General features: G+C 52.9%; 1 protein-coding gene, 1 long non-coding RNA gene and 1 other non-coding gene across 3 annotated transcripts; 1 reads left to right on the top strand and 2 right to left on the bottom strand.

Annotated features, from left to right (window-relative positions):
- Positions 1-356: 356 nt before the first annotated feature.
- Positions 357-7,526, bottom strand: LOC134425569 (uncharacterized). Its single transcript, XR_010029719.1, has 2 exons — positions 7,252-7,526; positions 357-2,806 (listed from the first exon to the last, which is right to left on the bottom strand). It is a non-coding gene; the product is annotated as an uncharacterized LOC134425569 (long non-coding RNA).
- On the bottom strand, positions 5,570-5,641 carry TRNAE-UUC (transfer RNA glutamic acid (anticodon UUC)). Its single transcript has one exon. It is a non-coding gene; the product is annotated as a tRNA-Glu (tRNA).
- On the top strand, positions 6,292-18,772 carry LOC134425568 (ras-related GTP-binding protein A). The gene is made up of 10 exons (XM_063170286.1): positions 6,292-6,387; positions 7,145-7,178; positions 9,004-9,103; positions 10,438-10,504; positions 11,093-11,315; positions 12,190-12,285; positions 13,040-13,162; positions 15,330-15,421; positions 16,210-16,325; positions 18,288-18,772. The coding sequence occupies exons 2-10, from the start codon at positions 7,152-7,154 to the stop codon at positions 18,383-18,385; spliced, it is 942 nt and encodes a 313-aa protein (XP_063026356.1). The 5' UTR covers positions 6,292-6,387; positions 7,145-7,151; the 3' UTR covers positions 18,386-18,772.
- The last annotated feature ends 98 nt before the right edge of the window (positions 18,773-18,870 follow it).

Here is an 18,870-nt window from a genome sequence, read left to right as displayed (position 1 = left end):
TCCACAGCAGCAGATAACCATTGTTTACATTTTGTTCCCGAGGCCTCCCAGCTTCTCAGGAGAAAAAATCCTAAGGAAAGGATTTTTCATAAAACATGTCTGTGACAGGAGTGTTACAGGAAAGGAGGATGGTTGAGGCTGGGGACACAGCAGAGGCACACACAGCTTTCCAAGCAGAGCTGGAATAGAGGGTAATCTCTGTGTGCTGCTGGAGGCTCCCTCTGACAAGGTGTCTTGGTTTGGAAAGCCAGGAGTCTGCTAAGGAAGGCAGGAGCCTCCCCTGAAATGGAGAATGTAAACACACACCCCCCGCCAAATTGTTAAAAATTTTAAATTAAGGGGCTCTCAGGCATAGATATGGGAGCAAGAATAACAGTTCTTTAATAGGAAAGAAAATAAAAACATAAACAATGCAGTAAACTAAACCAACACTGACAGAGTCAGAACCCAGCCTGACACCCTGTGGGTCAGGGTGCTGGCAGCAGTCCCATTGGAATTGTGGCTCAGCCCTCCTGCAGTGTCAGGGGTGGTTCTGCTGGAGCAGGATCCTGTAGAGAAGGATGGATTCTTCCTCTGAAGATCCAGTGGAAGGAGAGGCAGCTGCTGTTCCTCTGGGGAATCCAGTGGAGAAGCCGTGCTGGTGTCTCAAAACCTCTGGATTATATCTGGGTAGCAATGCTTGGCTCCTCCCTCTGGGCTCCCATCTCCCAATGGGATGCTGTAGTTCTTATCAGCCATGCAGGGACATTCAATAGCTGTTATCAGCAGGTGTCTCCCCTGAGGGAGGAGGGGGTGTGGAAGAGATAAGGTCTTGGGGTCTCTGCTGCTCACAGTGACCCTGAGAAGAGTTCGAAAGTCTCTTTTCCCAGCCTGGCACTCAAAGAAGGAGTCAGGGATCTTAATTTCGATGTGTCAAGGTTGTTTATTGTATCTTATCTATAAAATTCTTTCTCCTGCCCTGCTGAGGTCTGTCCAGCAGGACAGTTCCAGGCACTCTGCCTGCCCCAGGGCAGTGTTATGGCTTTATACTAAAAACTACATGTACAATGTTTACAGATACTTTCCAATACCCATCACCTGTGTTAGACAGTGAGCTTCTACTCTAAACCAATCTGTGAGTGCCACCATCACAGCAGAAGATGGAGGCCAAGAAGAAGAAGGAGAAAGGCTGGACATGCCTACATTCCTCCATCTTGCCCCCTGAACCCCATTCTAAAAACCTCAAAAACCTATTTTTCACCCCATGATAAATTCACTATCATTCTCTTAAACTTTCGTGGCTTGTCATTCTTCATACAAGGTTGGTAATTGTTTTTTTCCAAGGGCTAAAATCAAAGGCACAGGGGTCTGGGGCTCTGTGCCAAGGTCTCTGAGCCCCCTGAGCAGGGGTTCAAGTTCTCCAGGGCAGCCAGAGGAATTTCCTGAGTTCCAACAAAAAGGAAAACTGCCCACTGAACAGAACACAAATGCCAAGATGGCAAATAGAATAAAATTTGCTTGGCAATCCAGGACACAAAGCACCTGCCTCTGATCATCCCTGCTCCCCTCCTTTCCCTGCACACTCAGAGCTCCTGCCAGGGCAGACAGGGACAGCTGGAAGGGGACACACAGAGCAGCTCTGTGACAGCCACCACAGTGTCCTTAGGGAGTGCCACCCTGGGGCAGTGGGAGGGGTAGAACTGGATGAGCTTTAAGGTGCTTCCAACCCAAACCAGTCTGGGATTCAGTAATTAAAGACTTGGTGCTAATTACCCACAGCAGCACTGACACAAAGACTTCTCACTCAGCCCACCTCACCTCCTTCAGAGGATTTTGCTGATTTTTGGGGCATTGGAGGGACTGAGTGCTGCACACAGGGCACTGCTGCCCTGGATTTGAATAACATTTATTGATCAGGTTGGGCCAAGGAGACAAAGGAAGGCCTGGCTGGTGACTTCTCCTGGTTCAGAATTGCCCAGAGCTCTGAAGGCACCTCATTTCCCTGGGGATGGAGAGGTGGGATAGCCCTTTGTGCCTGTGTGAAACACCTTCCTGCTCATTTGGTGCCTGTCTGTTCCCTAAAACCATGGAAATGTTCAGTGTGTGAAGAAAACCCTCCAGTGAATGCAGGGAGAGCCTTGGAACATTTGCTGAGCCCTGAGTACTGCTTTGATCAGAGCAGCAAACCCCAGGCTGCTTTTTGGGCACATTTTACACAAAATGTTTCAGTCTTTGGGTTTTGGCAGCTCAGTCTGGGGTTTTTCTCCTTGACAGTAAGGATTCTGTGGGGTCACTGCTTTATTTCAGAGCACTCCTGAATTAAACAATACCTGCTGCTGAAGCTATTTTTGTCTTGTGGGCTGAATTTATAAATTGGGATATTTTGGGGAGTGAGCACAACTTCCTGCCTGCTTTCCTGTGCTGCTGCTAAAGATGAAGGGCATGCTGGTGCCTTTATCTTTTTATTTCTGTGCCAACAGCCCTAAATCCCAAATCCAGGGCAGTCTGTCAAGGAAGGAGCTGAGCCCCACCTCCTTCAGCTCTTTGTGGCACAAAAGCAGGAGTTTGAAATGCTCAGTGTTGGCTCCTGGAGCGAGGGGTTATCTCTGCACAGCCCCTGAGCTGCACTTTTTACAGCTTTTGGGTTGTTCAGTGAAAACCTGGCCAATAAAACTTCAAAAATTACCAAGTTGAGTGTAGAGGATCTGTGAGCAGAAGGCTCGTGCTGAAGAAGGACAGCTCAGAGCAGTTGCTGGCAGCAAGTGAATGTTGTCATTGTGCAGCTCCGTTAGAAACTGAGTTCCAGAATTGGAGACAAGTTGTTCTCCTGCAAGAACATCAGGGAATTAGACAGATTTTATCAGAATATTCTGACTTTGGATCATTTTATTCAAAAATCTGCTTTAAAAATAGAGGAGAGGTCCAGAAGGAAGGGGGGTGGGAGAGAAAAAAAAAAAAACATTTTATTCATTTTATTCTCTTCCCCTTTCACAGCTAATCAAACTTGGAATTTTTTTCTGTTTAATTGGGATATCTGAGAATTCAGCAAGAGGAACAAAGAGGTAAAATGGCTCCAAACTCTCGTGGACCTTGGCATAGTTTTAAGGGACACAAAGTTACTGTCACAGCTTCTCCTGGGAATTGTTTTGCATGAATATAACACGAACACACCCAGAGTCAGACAAAACTCTGCAATTTGGGCTTCAGGCTCTGACAAGGATATTTGAAATGTAAATAGAAAACACTTGTTACAATCCAGTGCGAGAAGGAAGGGAAGTGTGTTTTCCTGACATTTCCTGCTTTTTAAAGGAGAAATCCAAACCCATTTTTATGTCCATGTTTGCTTTAAAAGCTTTAAGGAATGAGGGGGAAAAAAGCTTCAAAAAGGTTCAAAACCTGGAATCCTGTGGGACCAGCACTGCCTTTCCCACCCATTGAACAGTTCAAGGTTTGCCAGGCTGGAATTTCCTTGGAGCTGCCTGAAACTGCCCGGTGCCAAGGAAGGGAGGGGGGCACGGCTCTGAGGGGGGACATGAGGGAGTGATGGCTCTGAGGGGACACACAGGGTGATGGCACTGAGGGGGTGGCACTGAGGGGACACACAGGGTGATGGCACTGAGGGGGTGGCACTGAGGGGACACACACAGTGATGGCTCTGAGGGGACACACAGGGTGATGGCACTGAGGGGGATGGCAAGGCTCAGAGGGGACACACAGGGTGATGGCGCTGAGGGGACACATGGGGTGATGTCACTGTGGGGACATGCAGGGTGATAGCTCTGAGGGTGATGGCACTGAGGGGACACACAGGGTGATGGCACTGAGGGGGATGGCACTGAGGGGACGCACAGGGTGATGGCACTGAGGGGGATGGCACTGAGGGGGACACACAGGGTGATGGAACTGAGGGTGATGGCACTGAGGGGATGGCAAGGCTCTGTGCGGACACACAGGGGCATGGCACTGAGGGGACACATGGGGTGATGGCTCAGAGGGGACACAGGGGCATGGCACTGAGGGGGATGACAGGGCTCAGAGGGGACACCCAAGGGAGTGATGGCACTGAGGGGACACACAGGGTGATGGCACTGTGGGGACGTGCAGGGTGATGCCACTGAGGGGGATGGCAAGGCTCAGAGGGGACACGCAGGGTGATGGCTCTGAGGGGGCACACGGGGTGATGGCAGTGAGGGGACATGCAGGGTGATGAGGCTGGAAGGGGACACCCCAGGTGACTGGCGGCTCTGGGAGGGACAGTGAGGCTCAGAGGGGACACCCAAGGTGACAGGGCTCATGGGGACATGCAAGGGCTCAGGGGACACCCGAGGTGATGGCTCTCAGGGGACACCCGAGGTGACTGATGGCTCTGGGAGGGGACACTGTGAAAAACACCAATCACTTGCTTTTAAATTTTTAAAAGTTTCATAGTAATAAAGTAGTTATAAAAATAGCAATATAATTAGAGTAATAAAAATCTGGATAATTAGGATTTAGGAAAATATGAGACAATCAAAACAAAGAGTTGTGGACAGTCCAGGTACCTCTTTCTGGACAAAATAAGCCTGAAAAAGGACCCACATTAACAGAGGATTAACCTTTAAAAGCAATAACCTGTTGCATATTCCTACACCTCATACATGATGCATAAATTCCATTCAAACCCAGGATTCTGTCTGGGCAGTGTCAACTTCTTCCTCTGAATCCTGACAGCATCTTCAGTGCTGAGCAAGGCAGGAAGTTCGTTTCTTTTGATAAGGGAGCAATAAATTCTCTTTCTCTGAAAGATTCAGGTGTCCTGTGGCTGCTATCTCCCTGCGAGTCCTTTCTTTAAAAAAAACTATCTTACACAGCACAGTTTCTATTTTAACATTATGTTATAACCTAAAACTATATTTAACACACTACTTAAGAGAATTAATACAGCATCACTTTCTAACACAACACATGTAATATTCATTTGAATATTTGCAAAAAGCCAGTCATAAAATACGCATTTTTCACAGACACCCAAGGTGATGGCTCTCAGGAGACACCCAAGGTGACTGATGGCTCTGGGAGGGGACACCCAAGGTGATGATGGCCCTGGCTCTGTGGCAGCAGCAGCTCCCAGGATCTCTGGAAGCCTGGAAACCCCAGCAGATCTCTCCAGATCTCCAAATCCACAGATCTGGGGGAGCTGCCAGGAGTCCCTTCAGCAATAAACATGTATAAATCTATATGTCATATGTGGATTTCTAAATATGTATCTTCAGCACAATCCTATTTGCCTTGAGGAAGTCAGGGTGGTTTAAAACACACCGTGGGACACGAGCAGGAATTTTCTTGCTTGTGTTAGAGAAAAAAAGCCAATTAACAGCATGTTAATTAGCTGGGGCTCTGTGCTCCAATGTACTTGAAGTTTTAAATAGCTGTGAGGCTGAGTTTGCAGAGGCAAAGCGATTCCTACGGCTTCAGGAAGCTCCTGGCGCCGAGAAATTTTGCTGCAGAGGTGCAAAAATCAACTCCCGAAGGAGTTTTGAGGGAGAATGCGCGGAAAAATAAGAAAGGAGGGCAGGGTGTTTACCGATCCGGCGGGACAAAAAAACGAAACTTCCCATACCGGGAGTCGAACCCGGGCCGCCTGGGTGAAAACCAGGAATCCTAACCGCTAGACCATATGGGAGGCGCTGAAATGCATTGCACCCGTGCGCCTCAAAAAGCTACTGCCCACCCTGCTCACCGCCTTGAGAGATTCCACCGGGCGCCGCTCTGCCGTTCCATGGGAGACACCGGGAGTCACCGGGAATGCCCGGGACTCATCGGGACCCCCCAGTAAGCGCCCCCGCTGTGCCAGAGAGACGCTGCCCTCACCCAGCATGGCGGCCGGGGCTTCGGCTACCCCGCGTCCGCATCACGTGATACCGGGGGCGCGCGCGTGCGCGGCGCGCTCTCACGTGACCGGCGGCGGCCGCCGAGCGCTGGGTCCCGTGAGCGGGGCGGGGGGCGGGACGGGGGCGCCGCCACAGGGCCGGGCAGGGCCCCGCACCGGCACAGCCCCGGGCACCGCCTCCGGCCCGCCGAGCCCCGCACCCGGCACTGCACCGGGTACCGCCTCCGGCCCGCCGAGCCCCGCACCCGGCACCGCACCGGGTAGCGCCTCCGGCCCGCCGAGCCCCGCACCCGGCACCGCCACAGCCCCGGGCAGGGCCCCGCACCGGCACAGCCCCGGGCACCGCCACTGCCCCGGACACCGCACCCCGCACCGCCACAGCCCCGGGCACCGCCTGCGGCCCGCCGAGCCCCGCACCGGGCACCGCCACAGGCCCGGGCAGCGCCGAGCACCGCCTGCGGCCCGCCGAGCCCGACCTGCCGGGGCTCACACCGGCATCGTCCCCCAAGCCGGCCCCGAGCCGCCCATCGCCGCCGGAGGTACCGAGACGCGGCCCGGCCCGGGGGCGCGGGCATTGCGGGGAGTCCCGGGGAAATCGCGGGGATGGGGCTGTGGGGAATCCCGGGGAAACGGCAGGACGTGCCAGGAGAAGGGTCTGGGGGGGATCCTGAGGAGCGAAGGGGCTGCGGTGATCCTGAGGGAAGGAAGGGGCTGAGGTGATCCTGAGGGAAGGAAGGGGCTGCGGGGATCCTGAGGGATGGAAGGGGCTGTGGATATCCTGAGGGAGGGAAGGGGCTGCGGGGATCCTGAGGGAAGGAAGGGGCTGCGGGGATCCTGAGGGAGGGAAGCGGCTGCGGGGATCCTGAGGGAGGGAAGCGGCTGCGGGGATCCTGAGGGAGGGAAGGGGCTGCGGGGATCCTGAGGGAGGGAAGGGGCTGCGGGGATCCTGAGGGAGGGAAGCGGCTGCGGAACGTGCCGGGAAGGGGCTGCGGAGGCGCTGCCGGCCCGGCCGCAGCCCCCCCAGCCGGGCCGGGCGGTTTCGGGAGCGCCGGAGGTTTCCCGGCAGCAGCGGGAGTTCCCCATGGGCCGGAGCAGGGGGAGGGGAGCCGGGGCTGTGTCAGCGCTTCCCCAGTGCCGGGGGTGGGAGCGGCACTGGCATCGGCGTTGGGATCGGCGTGAGGATTGGGATCAGCACTGGCATTGGGATTGGCTTTGGGATTGGTGTCGGTATTGGGATTGGCGAGCAGAGCATGTGTGTGTGAAAAGCAGCGATCCAAGGTGGGCTTCTCTCTGCAGGTGTGTGATGCCAAGCACAGCCATGAAGAAAAAGGTAAGGGCGGGCAGGGTGATCCTATGTTTCCTATCCCCATCCATGAGCACTGTTTGTTGGATCCATCGCTCACCTGGGGCTCCGGTGCCTCTCAGAGTCAGCGCTGCATCCTCTGCTGGAGGTGCCAGGCGTTAAACCCAGCTTTAATCCTGGCCTGGATGGGCTGGGTTAAACCCGGCTTTAGTCCTGGCCTGGATTCCTGCAGAGCCTTCCCCGGCAGTTGCTGCTCCCCGGGCACTTCTGGGGCTGTTGCAAAACCCTCTGCAAAACCCTGTGCTCAGGGAGGAGGATCTGCTCGTGTCCCTCCCCTGTCCCTGCCACCCTCCCGAGGTGTCCCAGGAGCCTGAATCCCCTCGGGGCTCCAGGAGGATGAAATTTAACACGTGGGGAAGGAGCAGCAGCTCTGGGCATGGCAGGGGTGGGTGTATCCCTGCAGGAGCACGGCCAGAGCTCTTAAAGGAATATCTGGCTGCTGTTCCACGGTGAGGTGGGGTTGTGTTCCCTGCCTGGCTCTCCGTGCTGCTGTCTGACCCCTTTGCAAGGCCTCTGCAGCTTAAACTTTGGGAATTGGGGCTGGTTTGGGCCGTGCCTCAGGCTGGGATCAAGTTTCTGCCTGGGATTTTGTGCTGGTGCTGTGAAATAAGAGCTTGGCCGTTCTCTGCGATCAGCTCAGGGGACAGGACAGGACAGGGCAGCATCTGGGGGCCCTCCCCAGCCCTCCTGGCTGTGGAACAGCCAGGAACCCTCCTTGTTGCCAATCCTGGAGCCTGTGGGCAGCTTCCCTGGGGAATTGTGCCTTGCTTTGTGCCCAGCTCCTGCCCTGCTGCCCAGGGTGGGGGTGGCAGCTGGGCAGCACTCCCTGGGCTGCTCTCCTGAATCCCCCCTGGATGGCACACTGGCAGGGCTGCTGCCAGGAGCTGCATTTGGCTTTGTGACTGGAACTTGTTTAACAGCTGGGTTTTGTGAGCAGGGCTGTGTTGGCTGCCGCTGATGGGTTTGTTTTGTTTAATTTTTATTTTTAGATCGCAATGTAAAGCCTTGCCTGGTGTGACTGTCTCTGGTGTGACTGTCTCCCCTCATCCCCACCCCCAGCAGCATTCCCTGCTTTTTGGCTGCCTCTCCTGAGCTCTGCAGGGATGGGACATCATGGAGCCAAGGGTCTCCTCTGGAGGGGCATCACTGGAGCCATAAAGGGTCTCCCCTGCTCTGGGGATGCTGATCTGGGTTGTCTCATCTGCTTTTCCCCTTTTTCTGATCTTCTAGCACCTGAAACTGGGAATGTCCCTGGTATTTAGGGAAAAGAAAACCAGTCATGTTGTGGGAAAAGCAGTATTAGAAGGTTTTTAACCCCTGTCTGGTTAGCACAGAGTGTTTGGGGTGGAAAACCAGGAGCTGAGGGCTTGTTTTTGGTCTGGAGGGGCTGAGACAAAGCTGTTCCTCATCTTTAAAGTCCTTTGGTGCCACCAAAGCCACCAGATGGGAGGGGCTGGGAATGGGGAGGCAGCTCCTGCTTTTCCCAAGTCCTGTCCACATTTTTGGAGAAAAGTGTTAAAAGTGTTCAGTCTGACCAAGGAGAGCAGTGAGGTGGGGTGACCATGGCCCAGGGACCAAGGACAGCAGGGAGGTGGGATGACCATGGCCCAGGAGTGTTTGGGATGTCTGTCCTGCTCCCCACGTGCTCCTCTCTGCCTCTCCTGGTGCATTCCCAGCTGGGCTGTGCCAGTGCTGCGTTCGGTGCCTTTGGCAGTGAGCCGCCAGCCCGAGGGAGCTGGGGGGCACTCAGTGCTCTGTGGGAGCTCATTTTTCCTTCTCTCCCCGTGTGCAGGTGCTGCTGATGGGTAAGAGTGGGTCTGGCAAGACCAGCATGAGATCCATTATCTTTGCCAACTACATCGCCCGGGACACGCGGCGCCTGGGGGCCACGAGTAAGGAACCGCCCCATTCCCATCGCGCAGCTCCAGCCTCAGCAGAGGGCGGGGCCGCTCCCTGCAGCCATCCCCGGCTCCCTTGGGTGTGTCCTGCGGCTGCCACACCCGCTGGGAGCCTCGGGATCAGCCAGGGACGGGCAGGAAGGGGAGGGGAGGGAAAGGCAGCCCTGGGATCGGCTGCGCTGCTTGATTGTTACACTTTTATCCTTAACTCCCTGTTTCGGGATCAGGAAGCAGCCTTTGCTGCTTGATTGTTCAACTTTTATCCTTAACTCCCTGTTTCGGGATCAGGAAGCAGCCTTTGCTGCTTGATTGTTCAACTTTTATCCTTAACTCCCTTCTTTGGGATCAGGAGGCAGCATTTGCTGCTTTATTGTTCAACTTTTCTCCTTAACTCCCTTCTTTGGGATCAGGAGGCAGCATTTGCTGCTTTATTGTTCAACTTTTATCCTTAACTCCCTTCTTTGGGATCAGGAGGCAGCATTTGCTGCTTTATTGTTCAACTTTTATCCTTAACTCCCTTTTTTGGGGAGCAGGAAGCAGCATTTGCTGCTTTATTGTTTAAATTTGATCCTTAACTCTTTATTTTTGGGATCAGGAAGCAGCTTTGGTGCAGCTGCACCTGTCAGAGCCTCCTGTGTGTTGGTGGAATGTTCCTGCTCCTGCAGAGATTTCCAGCACAGGGATCCTGCAGTGCCCCCGTGGTTCTGGCAGGATGATGCACTGTGTTTGTTTAATGAATGCCTTTCCTTCTTCCCTTTCCAAAGCCTTTGTTGGGAAAGAGCAAGCAGTGATTCCTCTGGGAGAGGTGAATGAGTGGTTGGGATCTGGTGCTTCTCACTGGGAGGGGCCTGTGTGGATTTCATGTCAGGGATTGGTGTAAATTTCCCCTTTGCCGTGAATTTGGCCTCTTCCTGAAGTTTACATTCCCTGTGTTCCTGGTTTGTTTTGTCAGGGATGGCTTCAAGCCCTGCACAGTCATTCCTGCAATATCCCAGGGATCAGGGAATGTGGGAGTGAACAGGAACACTCACTGCACTTCTCAGGAGAGCAGGGAGGCCTGAGTTCCTCTGGGAAATGGGATTTTGGTGAGATTTTACAAACTGGGGCTGCTTTGTGAGGAATGCCCATCCCTGGATGTGTCCAGGGCCAGGCTGGATGGGGCTTGGAGCAGCCTGGGGTAGTGGAAGGTGGCAGGGGTTGGAATGAGGGCTTTAATCCCTTCCAGCCCAAACCATTCCATGACTGGGTGCTGATTTCCAGGGTTTCTGGCTGCCCAAGCTCTGCCCTGGCTGTGGTGCACTCAGTGAGCTCCTGCTGTCTCTTTGCAGTTGATGTGGAGCATTCCCATGTCAGATTCCTGGGAAACCTGGTGTTGAACCTGTGGGACTGTGGAGGGTAGGTATTGATTGTTCCTGCCCAGCCTTTGGGGGAGGCTCTGGGGAACCAAGGGTGGAGCAGGGTGGATTCTCCTCCCCCTGGGATGAGGTGGTGCCAAGGGAATGCTCCTTCTGCTGTCCTGAGGTGCTGGAGTTGCTCACTCCAGCTCCATCCAGGTGGGATTTGTGCAGAGGCCGTGCTGGAGGTGGATCCTGTGGCTCCTGGAAGCAGCTTTTGTCAAGGAATGTGTCCCCTCCTCAGCTCCATGGCCTCTGGATCATCTCAGTCATGTTCAGCCAGAGTTAAGGAGATTTAATCCTGGGATTTAAGGCTGAACTGATGCTTTGGGTCACGTTTCACCTGTCCTGCTGCTGTGGGCTTTCACAAAAGGCTCCTTAAAGCCAGCCTGGGGCCAGAAGCAGCAGCACATGAGGGAAGCTTTGGTTTCCTGTGGCACTGGGGGGTTGGTGCTATCCAGGAGCCTCCAGCTTCCCTGGGAATGCCAGGGCACACAGCTCCAGCCTGGCATCTCCTGGCCCTCCTGCCAGGAGCAGCTTCCCACAAAGCCAGGAGCTGCCCTAAGGAGTGTCCTGCTCTGCCCCCCAGGCAGGACACCTTCATGGAGAACTACTTCACCAGCCAGAGGGACAACATCTTCCGCAACGTGGAGGTGCTCATCTACGTGTTCGACGTGGAGAGCAGGGAGCTGGAGAAGGACATGCACTACTACCAGTCCTGCCTGGAGGCCATCCTGCAGAACTCCCCTGATGCCAAGATCTTCTGCCTGGTGCACAAGATGGACTTGGTGCAGGAGGACCAGCGGGATCTGGTGAGCAGCTGGCATTGCCATGGAAATGCATCCCTTGTGTTGTTGCCCGATTGGTAGATGACACAAAACTCGGATAAGTTTTGTGGGTGCTTTATTAAGGGCCCGGGGAGCTGGGGGACTCACGTCCCAAAGTCCGAGCCCCCAAATTCACGTATGGGTGCTTCCCTCTTATACATGAGATTCACAACAAAGTCTCCAAGAAACAGTTCCCCGTCCCCCTTGCCTGGTCACAGACCCCTTGTGATACATTCCTTGGCTCACAAACAAGATCATTAATCCTCTGCTTATCTTATTCTAAGAGCATTGTATGCTGCCTCCAGACAGGTTAGCATTCTTACTTTCCTGCACTAGTTTAATTATTTATTAAATCCCTAAGACTACCTGCTAGGTTACACACAAAACCCAACACACACTTTCAACGGCTACAAAACTACTTTTTAACAAACCAGTTCACACACAACTCACTATAATTAAATATTTTGCTAAATTTCATTTCTTTTCCAACAGTGTCACACGTCAAACACCCTGGGGCTGTTCCTCAAAGGCTTTCTCAGATCTCCTCAGAGCTTTTTCTGCCTTCTTTTAAAGTGTGTCATCCTAGAATCCACTGGAGAGCAGCAGTGCTGGTTTTTAGGGACAGGAAAAGCCTTTCCTGCCTGGTTCCAGAGCTCCCAGCACACCTTGGCTCCTTCCAACCCGAACGATTTTGGGATTCTGCACCAAGACATCCCTGCTGCTCCCTGGGAGGGTTCCTGGCCACTCTCCCCTGCAGTGTCCCAGAGATCCATGTGAAACTCACCCCATAAATCCATGCAGCAGCCACAGCACAGGCAGGAACACTTCACTCAACCCCTCAACTCTCTTTGCCCCCCAGATTTTTAAGGAGCGTGAGGAGGACCTGAAGCGCCTCTCCCGGCCCTTGGAGTGTGTTTGTTTCAGAACTTCCATCTGGGATGAGACCCTTTACAAGGTTGGTGCAGCTTCCTCCCCACATCTGGGAGGATTCTTCCTCATCCCACTGGGAGCAGGGCAGGAGGAGGATCCCTGGAGCTGCTGTTGTGTTCAGCTCTGCAGCTTTTCTGTGGGGTGTCAGTGAAACCCAAATTAGTCCTGGGTTTATTAATTAATTTTAAGAAGTCAGGAGTGTGTGGTAAATATTGTTAACTTGGCAGACAGGCATCCAAACATCCCCCTGGCTCTGGGAAGGGTGAGGTTGCCACTGCCCCACACCTGGGTCAGCAGCTGGGCAGGGAGGGGAGGCTGAGCTTGGAAAATCCGAGTGTGGATGAGCACAGATGTTGATCCCAACATCCCCCAGCCCCTCCTGGGCTTGTTCCTGGCCTGTTGGGATAAGGTGGAACTTTGTTTGGGTCAGGGATGAGCTGCCAAGTGTCCATCTGTGTGCTGACCTTGCTCAGGATTAAAAATCTCTGTGAACTTAAATGGGAGAAGGAGACAGAAGCATTCCCAGCTTAAAGCAGGGATGATTTAAGTCTGTTCAGCAGCACTGCAGTTTCTGTGCCTGCTGGAGAAGAACTGGAGCCAGGGAAGGGTCTCCTCAGGTCTGGGCTCCCTCTGGGACCTGAGCATGGAGGGTGGAGAAGCTGCTCAGCCTTGCCCAGGCTGTCAGCAGCCAGAAGTGGCAAAAATCCCTCTGGGAGCACATTTCTCATGAGGGGCTGAGGAGAGGAACTGGTGGGACCTTGGTGTGTCTCTCTGTGCAGGCCTGGTCCAGCATTGTCTATCAGCTGATCCCCAACGTGCAGCAGCTGGAGATGAACCTGAGGAACTTTGCTCAGATCATCGAGGCAGACGAGGTGCTGCTGTTTGAGAGAGCCACGTTCCTGGTGAGTTCCTGAATGGATTCCCTGGGTGCAGCCTCCCTTGCCCTCCCTCTGCTCTGGAGCCGGGCTGGCAGAGCTGGGGGTGCTCACCTGGACAGGAGCAGCTCCAGGGAGAGCCCAGAGCCCTGCCCGGGCCTGAAGGGCTCCAGGAGAGCTGGGGAGGGACTGGGGACAAGGATGGAGGGACAGGACACAGGGAATGGCTCCCACTGCCAGAGGGCAGGGATGGATGGGATATTGGGAATTGGGAACTGTTCCCTGGCAGGGTGGGCAGGCCCGGGCACAGCTGGGGCTGCCCCTGGACCCCTGGCAGTGCCCAAGGCCAGGCTGGAGCTCCTGGGACAGAGGAAGGTGTCAGGTTGGACCTGAATGAGCTTTGAGGCCCTTCCCAGCCAAGCCATTGTGGGATCCCATGGAGGTTGGGAGGTGCCAGCCCCAGTGAGGAGTGCCCTGATCCAGGCCTTGGGACCCTGTAGCCCGTGGGGCCATCCCAGATTCCCCCCTGCAGCAGCTGAGCTGAGCTTTGGTTGGGGTTTCCTCTTGCAGGCTCTGGGAGTGTTTCATGTCCCCATTGTGGTGGGACTGCTCTGAGAATCCCCCTCTGCACAGGGCAGGAACCTTTTGGAGCTTCACAACCAAACCTTTTCACTTCCTCCTGCTGGAGCATTTGAGCTGGACCTGATTTCTTTTGGTTTTTGATGTTCTGCAAATCCAGAGCATGGGTGGGGGGCCAGCCATGGGACTGTGGTGCTTTTCCAGGTCCTTGTGCTCCCAATCCCTCTGCAAAGCTGCTGGATAAAACCACTCTTGGTGCTTGGCCATATTCCTGATTGCTGGGCTGGGCTCTTCACACTTTGCACCAAACTCTTGCTGAGCTGAAGGAAATACTTGAATTATTTGGAGTGTTTTCCTTGCTGGTGATTTGGAAATGATGGAGGGAATTTGGGAAAGGAGCCATGACTTTTTTTTCCTCCTTAAACTATCAGAAACAAACACTTGCCATGCCTGGCAAGTTCTGCTTTTTGACCTTTTGGAGATAATGAATAGTTCCACCTTGGGGTGTGTGACAGTGTGATTGTTACAAGGACATTTTTAACTGAAAGAAATTATCTTTGCTTCAAAAATTGTGTGCTTAATTTAAATGCAATGGTGACTTCTTAAAAAACTCCTCTTTTTTTCATATACTTAAACATTCTCAGGACTCTCTTCTCTTGATGGGGAAATCTTCCTGTGAAAATCTCTTTGGAAAATCTTATTCTGAAATTGTAATTTAAATTGTAGTATTGTACAATTCTACAATTGTGTTTAAATTGGAGTGGAAAAACCTCATCTGGGAAGTTCAGGAAGGAAATTGAACACTGGGACCTGCAAGTCTTGAATGTGGCTAAAACTGTGCTTGTGGCAATAATTGGGCAAGTTTAAAAAGTGATGGGTTTAAGGTGGTTAAGGGAAAAAAGAGGAAAAAAACCCTAAAAAACCCTGATAAATGTGACTCCCTGAAGAGAACAGTCCAGATCCCTGTGCAAGGGCTCCTGACACATCCAGAGAGAGCTGATTTTGGGATTGTGAAGAGTTCAAAGCAGCTGGCCTAAGGCTGTGGAGAGATTGCTGTCAGCTTTGCTGTGGGGATGGAGCTGTGTGGGCAGGAAATGCAGCTCTCACTCCATGTGGCTGAGCAATAAAGGGCTGGGGCCACCAGCTCGGTGGGAATGTTTATGGAGATGTTCTGAGGGGCTCCTGAAGCCCTTCAGACCCTCTGGGTGTTGGCATCCAGACTGGAGTCAGAGAAGGAATGGAGAAGGAATTGCCAAGGAAGCAGCTTTGAGCTGCCTTTGAGCTGTTTGTCTAGGGGAGGAGCAGCTTGATTTGGCTTTGGGATCACTGCCTGTGCAGGATGGGAGGGAAAATCCATCCCAGCCCATTCCTGAGGTGATGGACACATTTTTTTACTCTGTTCCCACCTGTTTTGGGAGCAAGATGTAAATTGCTGCTGAGGGGAAGCCCTCAGGGGACAGTGGTGTCCCCTGGCAGGTCTGTGCCACAAGAATTTGTGTAAAACTCCCAAAATCAGTCAGCCAAAGGCAGAGGGGATCCCCCCTGCTCCCCAGGCATTCCCAGAGCTGCTGTGGGAGGGCTGGGCTGGAATCCTGACTGCTCTGCCCCTCTCCAGGTGATCTCCCACTACCAGTGCAAGGAGCAGCGGGACGTGCACAGGTTTGAGAAGATCAGCAACATCATCAAACAGTTCAAGCTGAGCTGCAGGTGAGCTGCTCCCATCAGCACTGGGGACATCAGGGCTGTTCCAGCTCTCTCCAGAGAATCCCAGTTGGACTCCTCAGCAGCTGGAACACAAATCATTTCAATGTTAATTTAACTCCTCCTTTGCTCGTGGTGGGTGAGCTTTGGTGCTGTTTTGTTCCAGGTCTCCTCCTTCTGGATCAAGGCAGGGGAATTCCAGGGCTGGAGTGTTCAGAAGTGTTTCTCTTGGAATCTGGGAATGGCAGCTGGAGAGCTCTGCTGCAGCCCAGGCCCACAGGGCTGCCTGGGGAGGATGGGGCTTGCAGGCACTGTTTATCCCTGATTTCAGTGGAAAAATGGGAAGCTTGGCTTTGCACAGCCCTCAGGCTCCACTGCCAGGTTAATTGTGAGGGTGTGTGGAGCTGGATAGAATGGAGAAGTTTCTGGAGGGGTTTACAGATGTTCAGATGTCTCCAGATATTCCCATTTTATGCTTATTTCTGCAGCTTATCCAGAGTGTCCAGCTGGGAATGGCTGAGCCCTGGTATCCATGGGGAGCAGGCCTGGTCAGGGAGGTTGTGTCTGGAATTTCCTTCATTCAAGGCACAAGCAGCTGATGTTGCCCCATTGCCTCATTTGGCCCCAAACTGAGGAATTTGCCTTTAAAACCAAGCCCAGCCAAAGCCCTGCTGTAACCACACCTTGCCAAGTGGGAATTGCAGCTCCTCCTTGTTCCCAACAGCTCAGATCAGGGATTTTGGCCATGTGGGCACAAAAGCTCTTCATTCACTCTTTATTTCCTTGTTTTTCAGTAAGCTGGCAGCTTCTTTCCAGAGCATGGAGGTCAGGAACTCCAACTTTGCTGCTTTCATTGACATCTTCACATCCAACACCTACGTGATGGTGGTCATGTCAGACCCCTCCATACGTAAGTCAGAGCCAAGAGAAACCTGCTTGGGACAAAAAAAAAAACCCAGAAAAATCTCAAAAAAGGTGGAATTAGTCCAGTTTAAACTGTGTTTCTCTTGAAAATGAGGTTTTAATTACAGAACTGATTAAGAGAGAGAGAGATTGAGTGTGAGCAGGACCCTGCAGAGGTGGTGGTGGCACAGCTGAGCTGCTGCTGCTGCTGTCACAGGGAGCCACCAAACCAGAGCTGGCTGAGCAGGTCGTGCCTAAAGCCTATTTTGGGCAGCTGGGAGCTGGCAGCCCCGGTGATTTTTGGGGAGGAAGCAGAGCTGGCTCATGTTTGGGTGTTGCTGGGCTGTCTTGGGTGGACAGGCTCTAATTTTAGCAGCCTCTATTTATCCCAAGGAGGATCTGCAGCAGTGCCAGCCCGCAGCCCCTGGGAGCAGATCCCTGTTTACACAGCTCTTGGAATTGCTGCTGGGAGCTCAGGGGCTCCAGGGACACTGCCCAGCCCTCCCCAGGCCTGCTGCTGTGCTTTCCCTGCCTCCTCCTTGGGGAATTGGGGACACTGGAGGATCCCTGGGCATTGCTGGGCTGGGCAGCAGCTCTGGGAGGAGCAGCTTTCCCTGGGAGAGGCTTTTCCTCGTGTTTTGCTGGGATCAGCCAACAGCCCTGGCCATCCCACGCTCGATTTACCCAGACCATCCCACACTAAACTTTGCCCAGACCTTCCCACATTAAATTTTGCTCAGACCATTCCATGCTGAATTTTGTCCATGCCTTCCCATGCCTTTTACCCATCCCACATGAAATTTTGCCCAGACCTTCCCATGCTTTTTATCCATCCCACATGAAATTTTGCCCAGACCTTCCCACACTAAATTTTGCCCAGACCATTCCATGCTGAATTTTGCCCAGACCTTCCCATGGTTTTTATCCATCCCACATGAAATTTTGTTCAGACCATTCCATGCTGAATTTTGCCCAAACCTTCCCATGGTTTTTATCCATCCCACATGAAATTTTGTTCAGACAATTCCATGCTGAATTTTGCCCAAACCTTCCCATGCTTTTTACCAATCCCACATGAAATTTTGCCCAGACCTTCCCATATTCAATTTTGCTCAGACCCTTCCATGCTGAATTTTGCCCAGACCTTCCCATGCTTAATTTTTATCCATCCCACATTAAATTTTGCCCAGACCTTCCCATGCTTTTTACCCATCCCACATGAAATTTTGCCCAGATCTTCGCATGGTTTTTATCCATCCCACATGAAATTTTGCCCAGACCTTCCCATATTGAATTTTGCTCAGACCATTCCATATTAAATTTTGCTCAGACCATTCCATGCTGAATTTTGCCCAGACCTTCCCATGCTTAATTTTTACCCATGCCACATGAAGTTTTGCCCAGACCTTCCCATATTCAATTTTGCTTAGACTATGCCATGCTGAATTTTGCCCAGACCTTCCCATGCTTTTTACCAATCCCACATGAAATTTTGCCCAGATCTTCCCATGCTTTCTACCCATTCCACATGAATTTTTGCCCAGATCTTCCCATGGTTTTTATCCATCCCACATGAAATTTTGTTCAGACCATTCCATGCTGAATTTTGCCCAGACCTTCCCATGCTTGATTTTTACCAATCCCACATGAAATTTTGCCCAGACCTTCCCATGCTTGACTTTTACCCATCCCACATGAAATTTTGCCCAGCCAATCCCAGTTCAAATTTTGCCCAGATATTCCCCCATTGAATTCTACCCAGACCATCCCACCTTAAACCTTGCCCAGCCCTTCCCACCCTAAATTTTTCCCTGCCCAAAATCCCCCTGTGGATTTTGCCTGGCTCCAGAGCAGCAGGATGCACCCAGCCCCTGCAGACAGAGCTGCTGGAGCCAGGCAGCCCTGAGGCCACGGTGACTCTCACCCTTTTTCACTTCTTTTTATCTCCCCTGTCCCTTTTCCGTCGCAGCTTCCGCAGCCACGCTGATCAACATCCGGAACGCCAGGAAACACTTTGAGAAGCTGGAGAGGGTGGATGGACCAAAGCACAGCCTGCTCATGCGCTGATCCCAGGCACCGGCGCTTTGGGGGGAGAAAAAACACACCGGGACTGCTTCTTTTTAGGAGAATCTAACACTGTCCATGTCTTTGTTGGGCTTTGAAATGAGTGTGCTGCTTGTTTTTTCTCCTCATCACGTTGGACACTAGAGCTGGGGGCTGGCCGGATCCGCCGCGGAGCTTCCCGGATTCCCTGGCACGGGAGGTGGGGAAGGAAGGAGGCAGGAGGGTGCTGTGCCCGCAGGGGGTGTGGCAGAGCCCTCCTGGACGCCAGGCTGCCTGCCGGCTGATGGGATATTTACTGTTTCCTTGGATGGTTGCTAGAAAAAGTTTATAAATTTCTCCTCATCTTTGGTCATGGAAATAAATTTTTGCTACCAGGGATTTCAGATCGGAGAGCTTTGCAAAGTGGGTTTGCTTTCTCCCAAATCCCCGGGCAGCTTTGGGAGGCAGGAGCTGTAGGGGCTGGGTGGCTCCTTGTGTGGTTTTGGGGG

The sequence above is a fragment of the Melospiza melodia genome, chromosome 16, assembly GCF_035770615.1.
Source record: "Melospiza melodia melodia isolate bMelMel2 chromosome 16, bMelMel2.pri, whole genome shotgun sequence".
Classification (NCBI taxonomy): domain Eukaryota; kingdom Metazoa; phylum Chordata; class Aves; order Passeriformes; family Passerellidae; genus Melospiza; species Melospiza melodia.
This window is presented reverse-complemented; position numbering and strand designations above follow the sequence as displayed.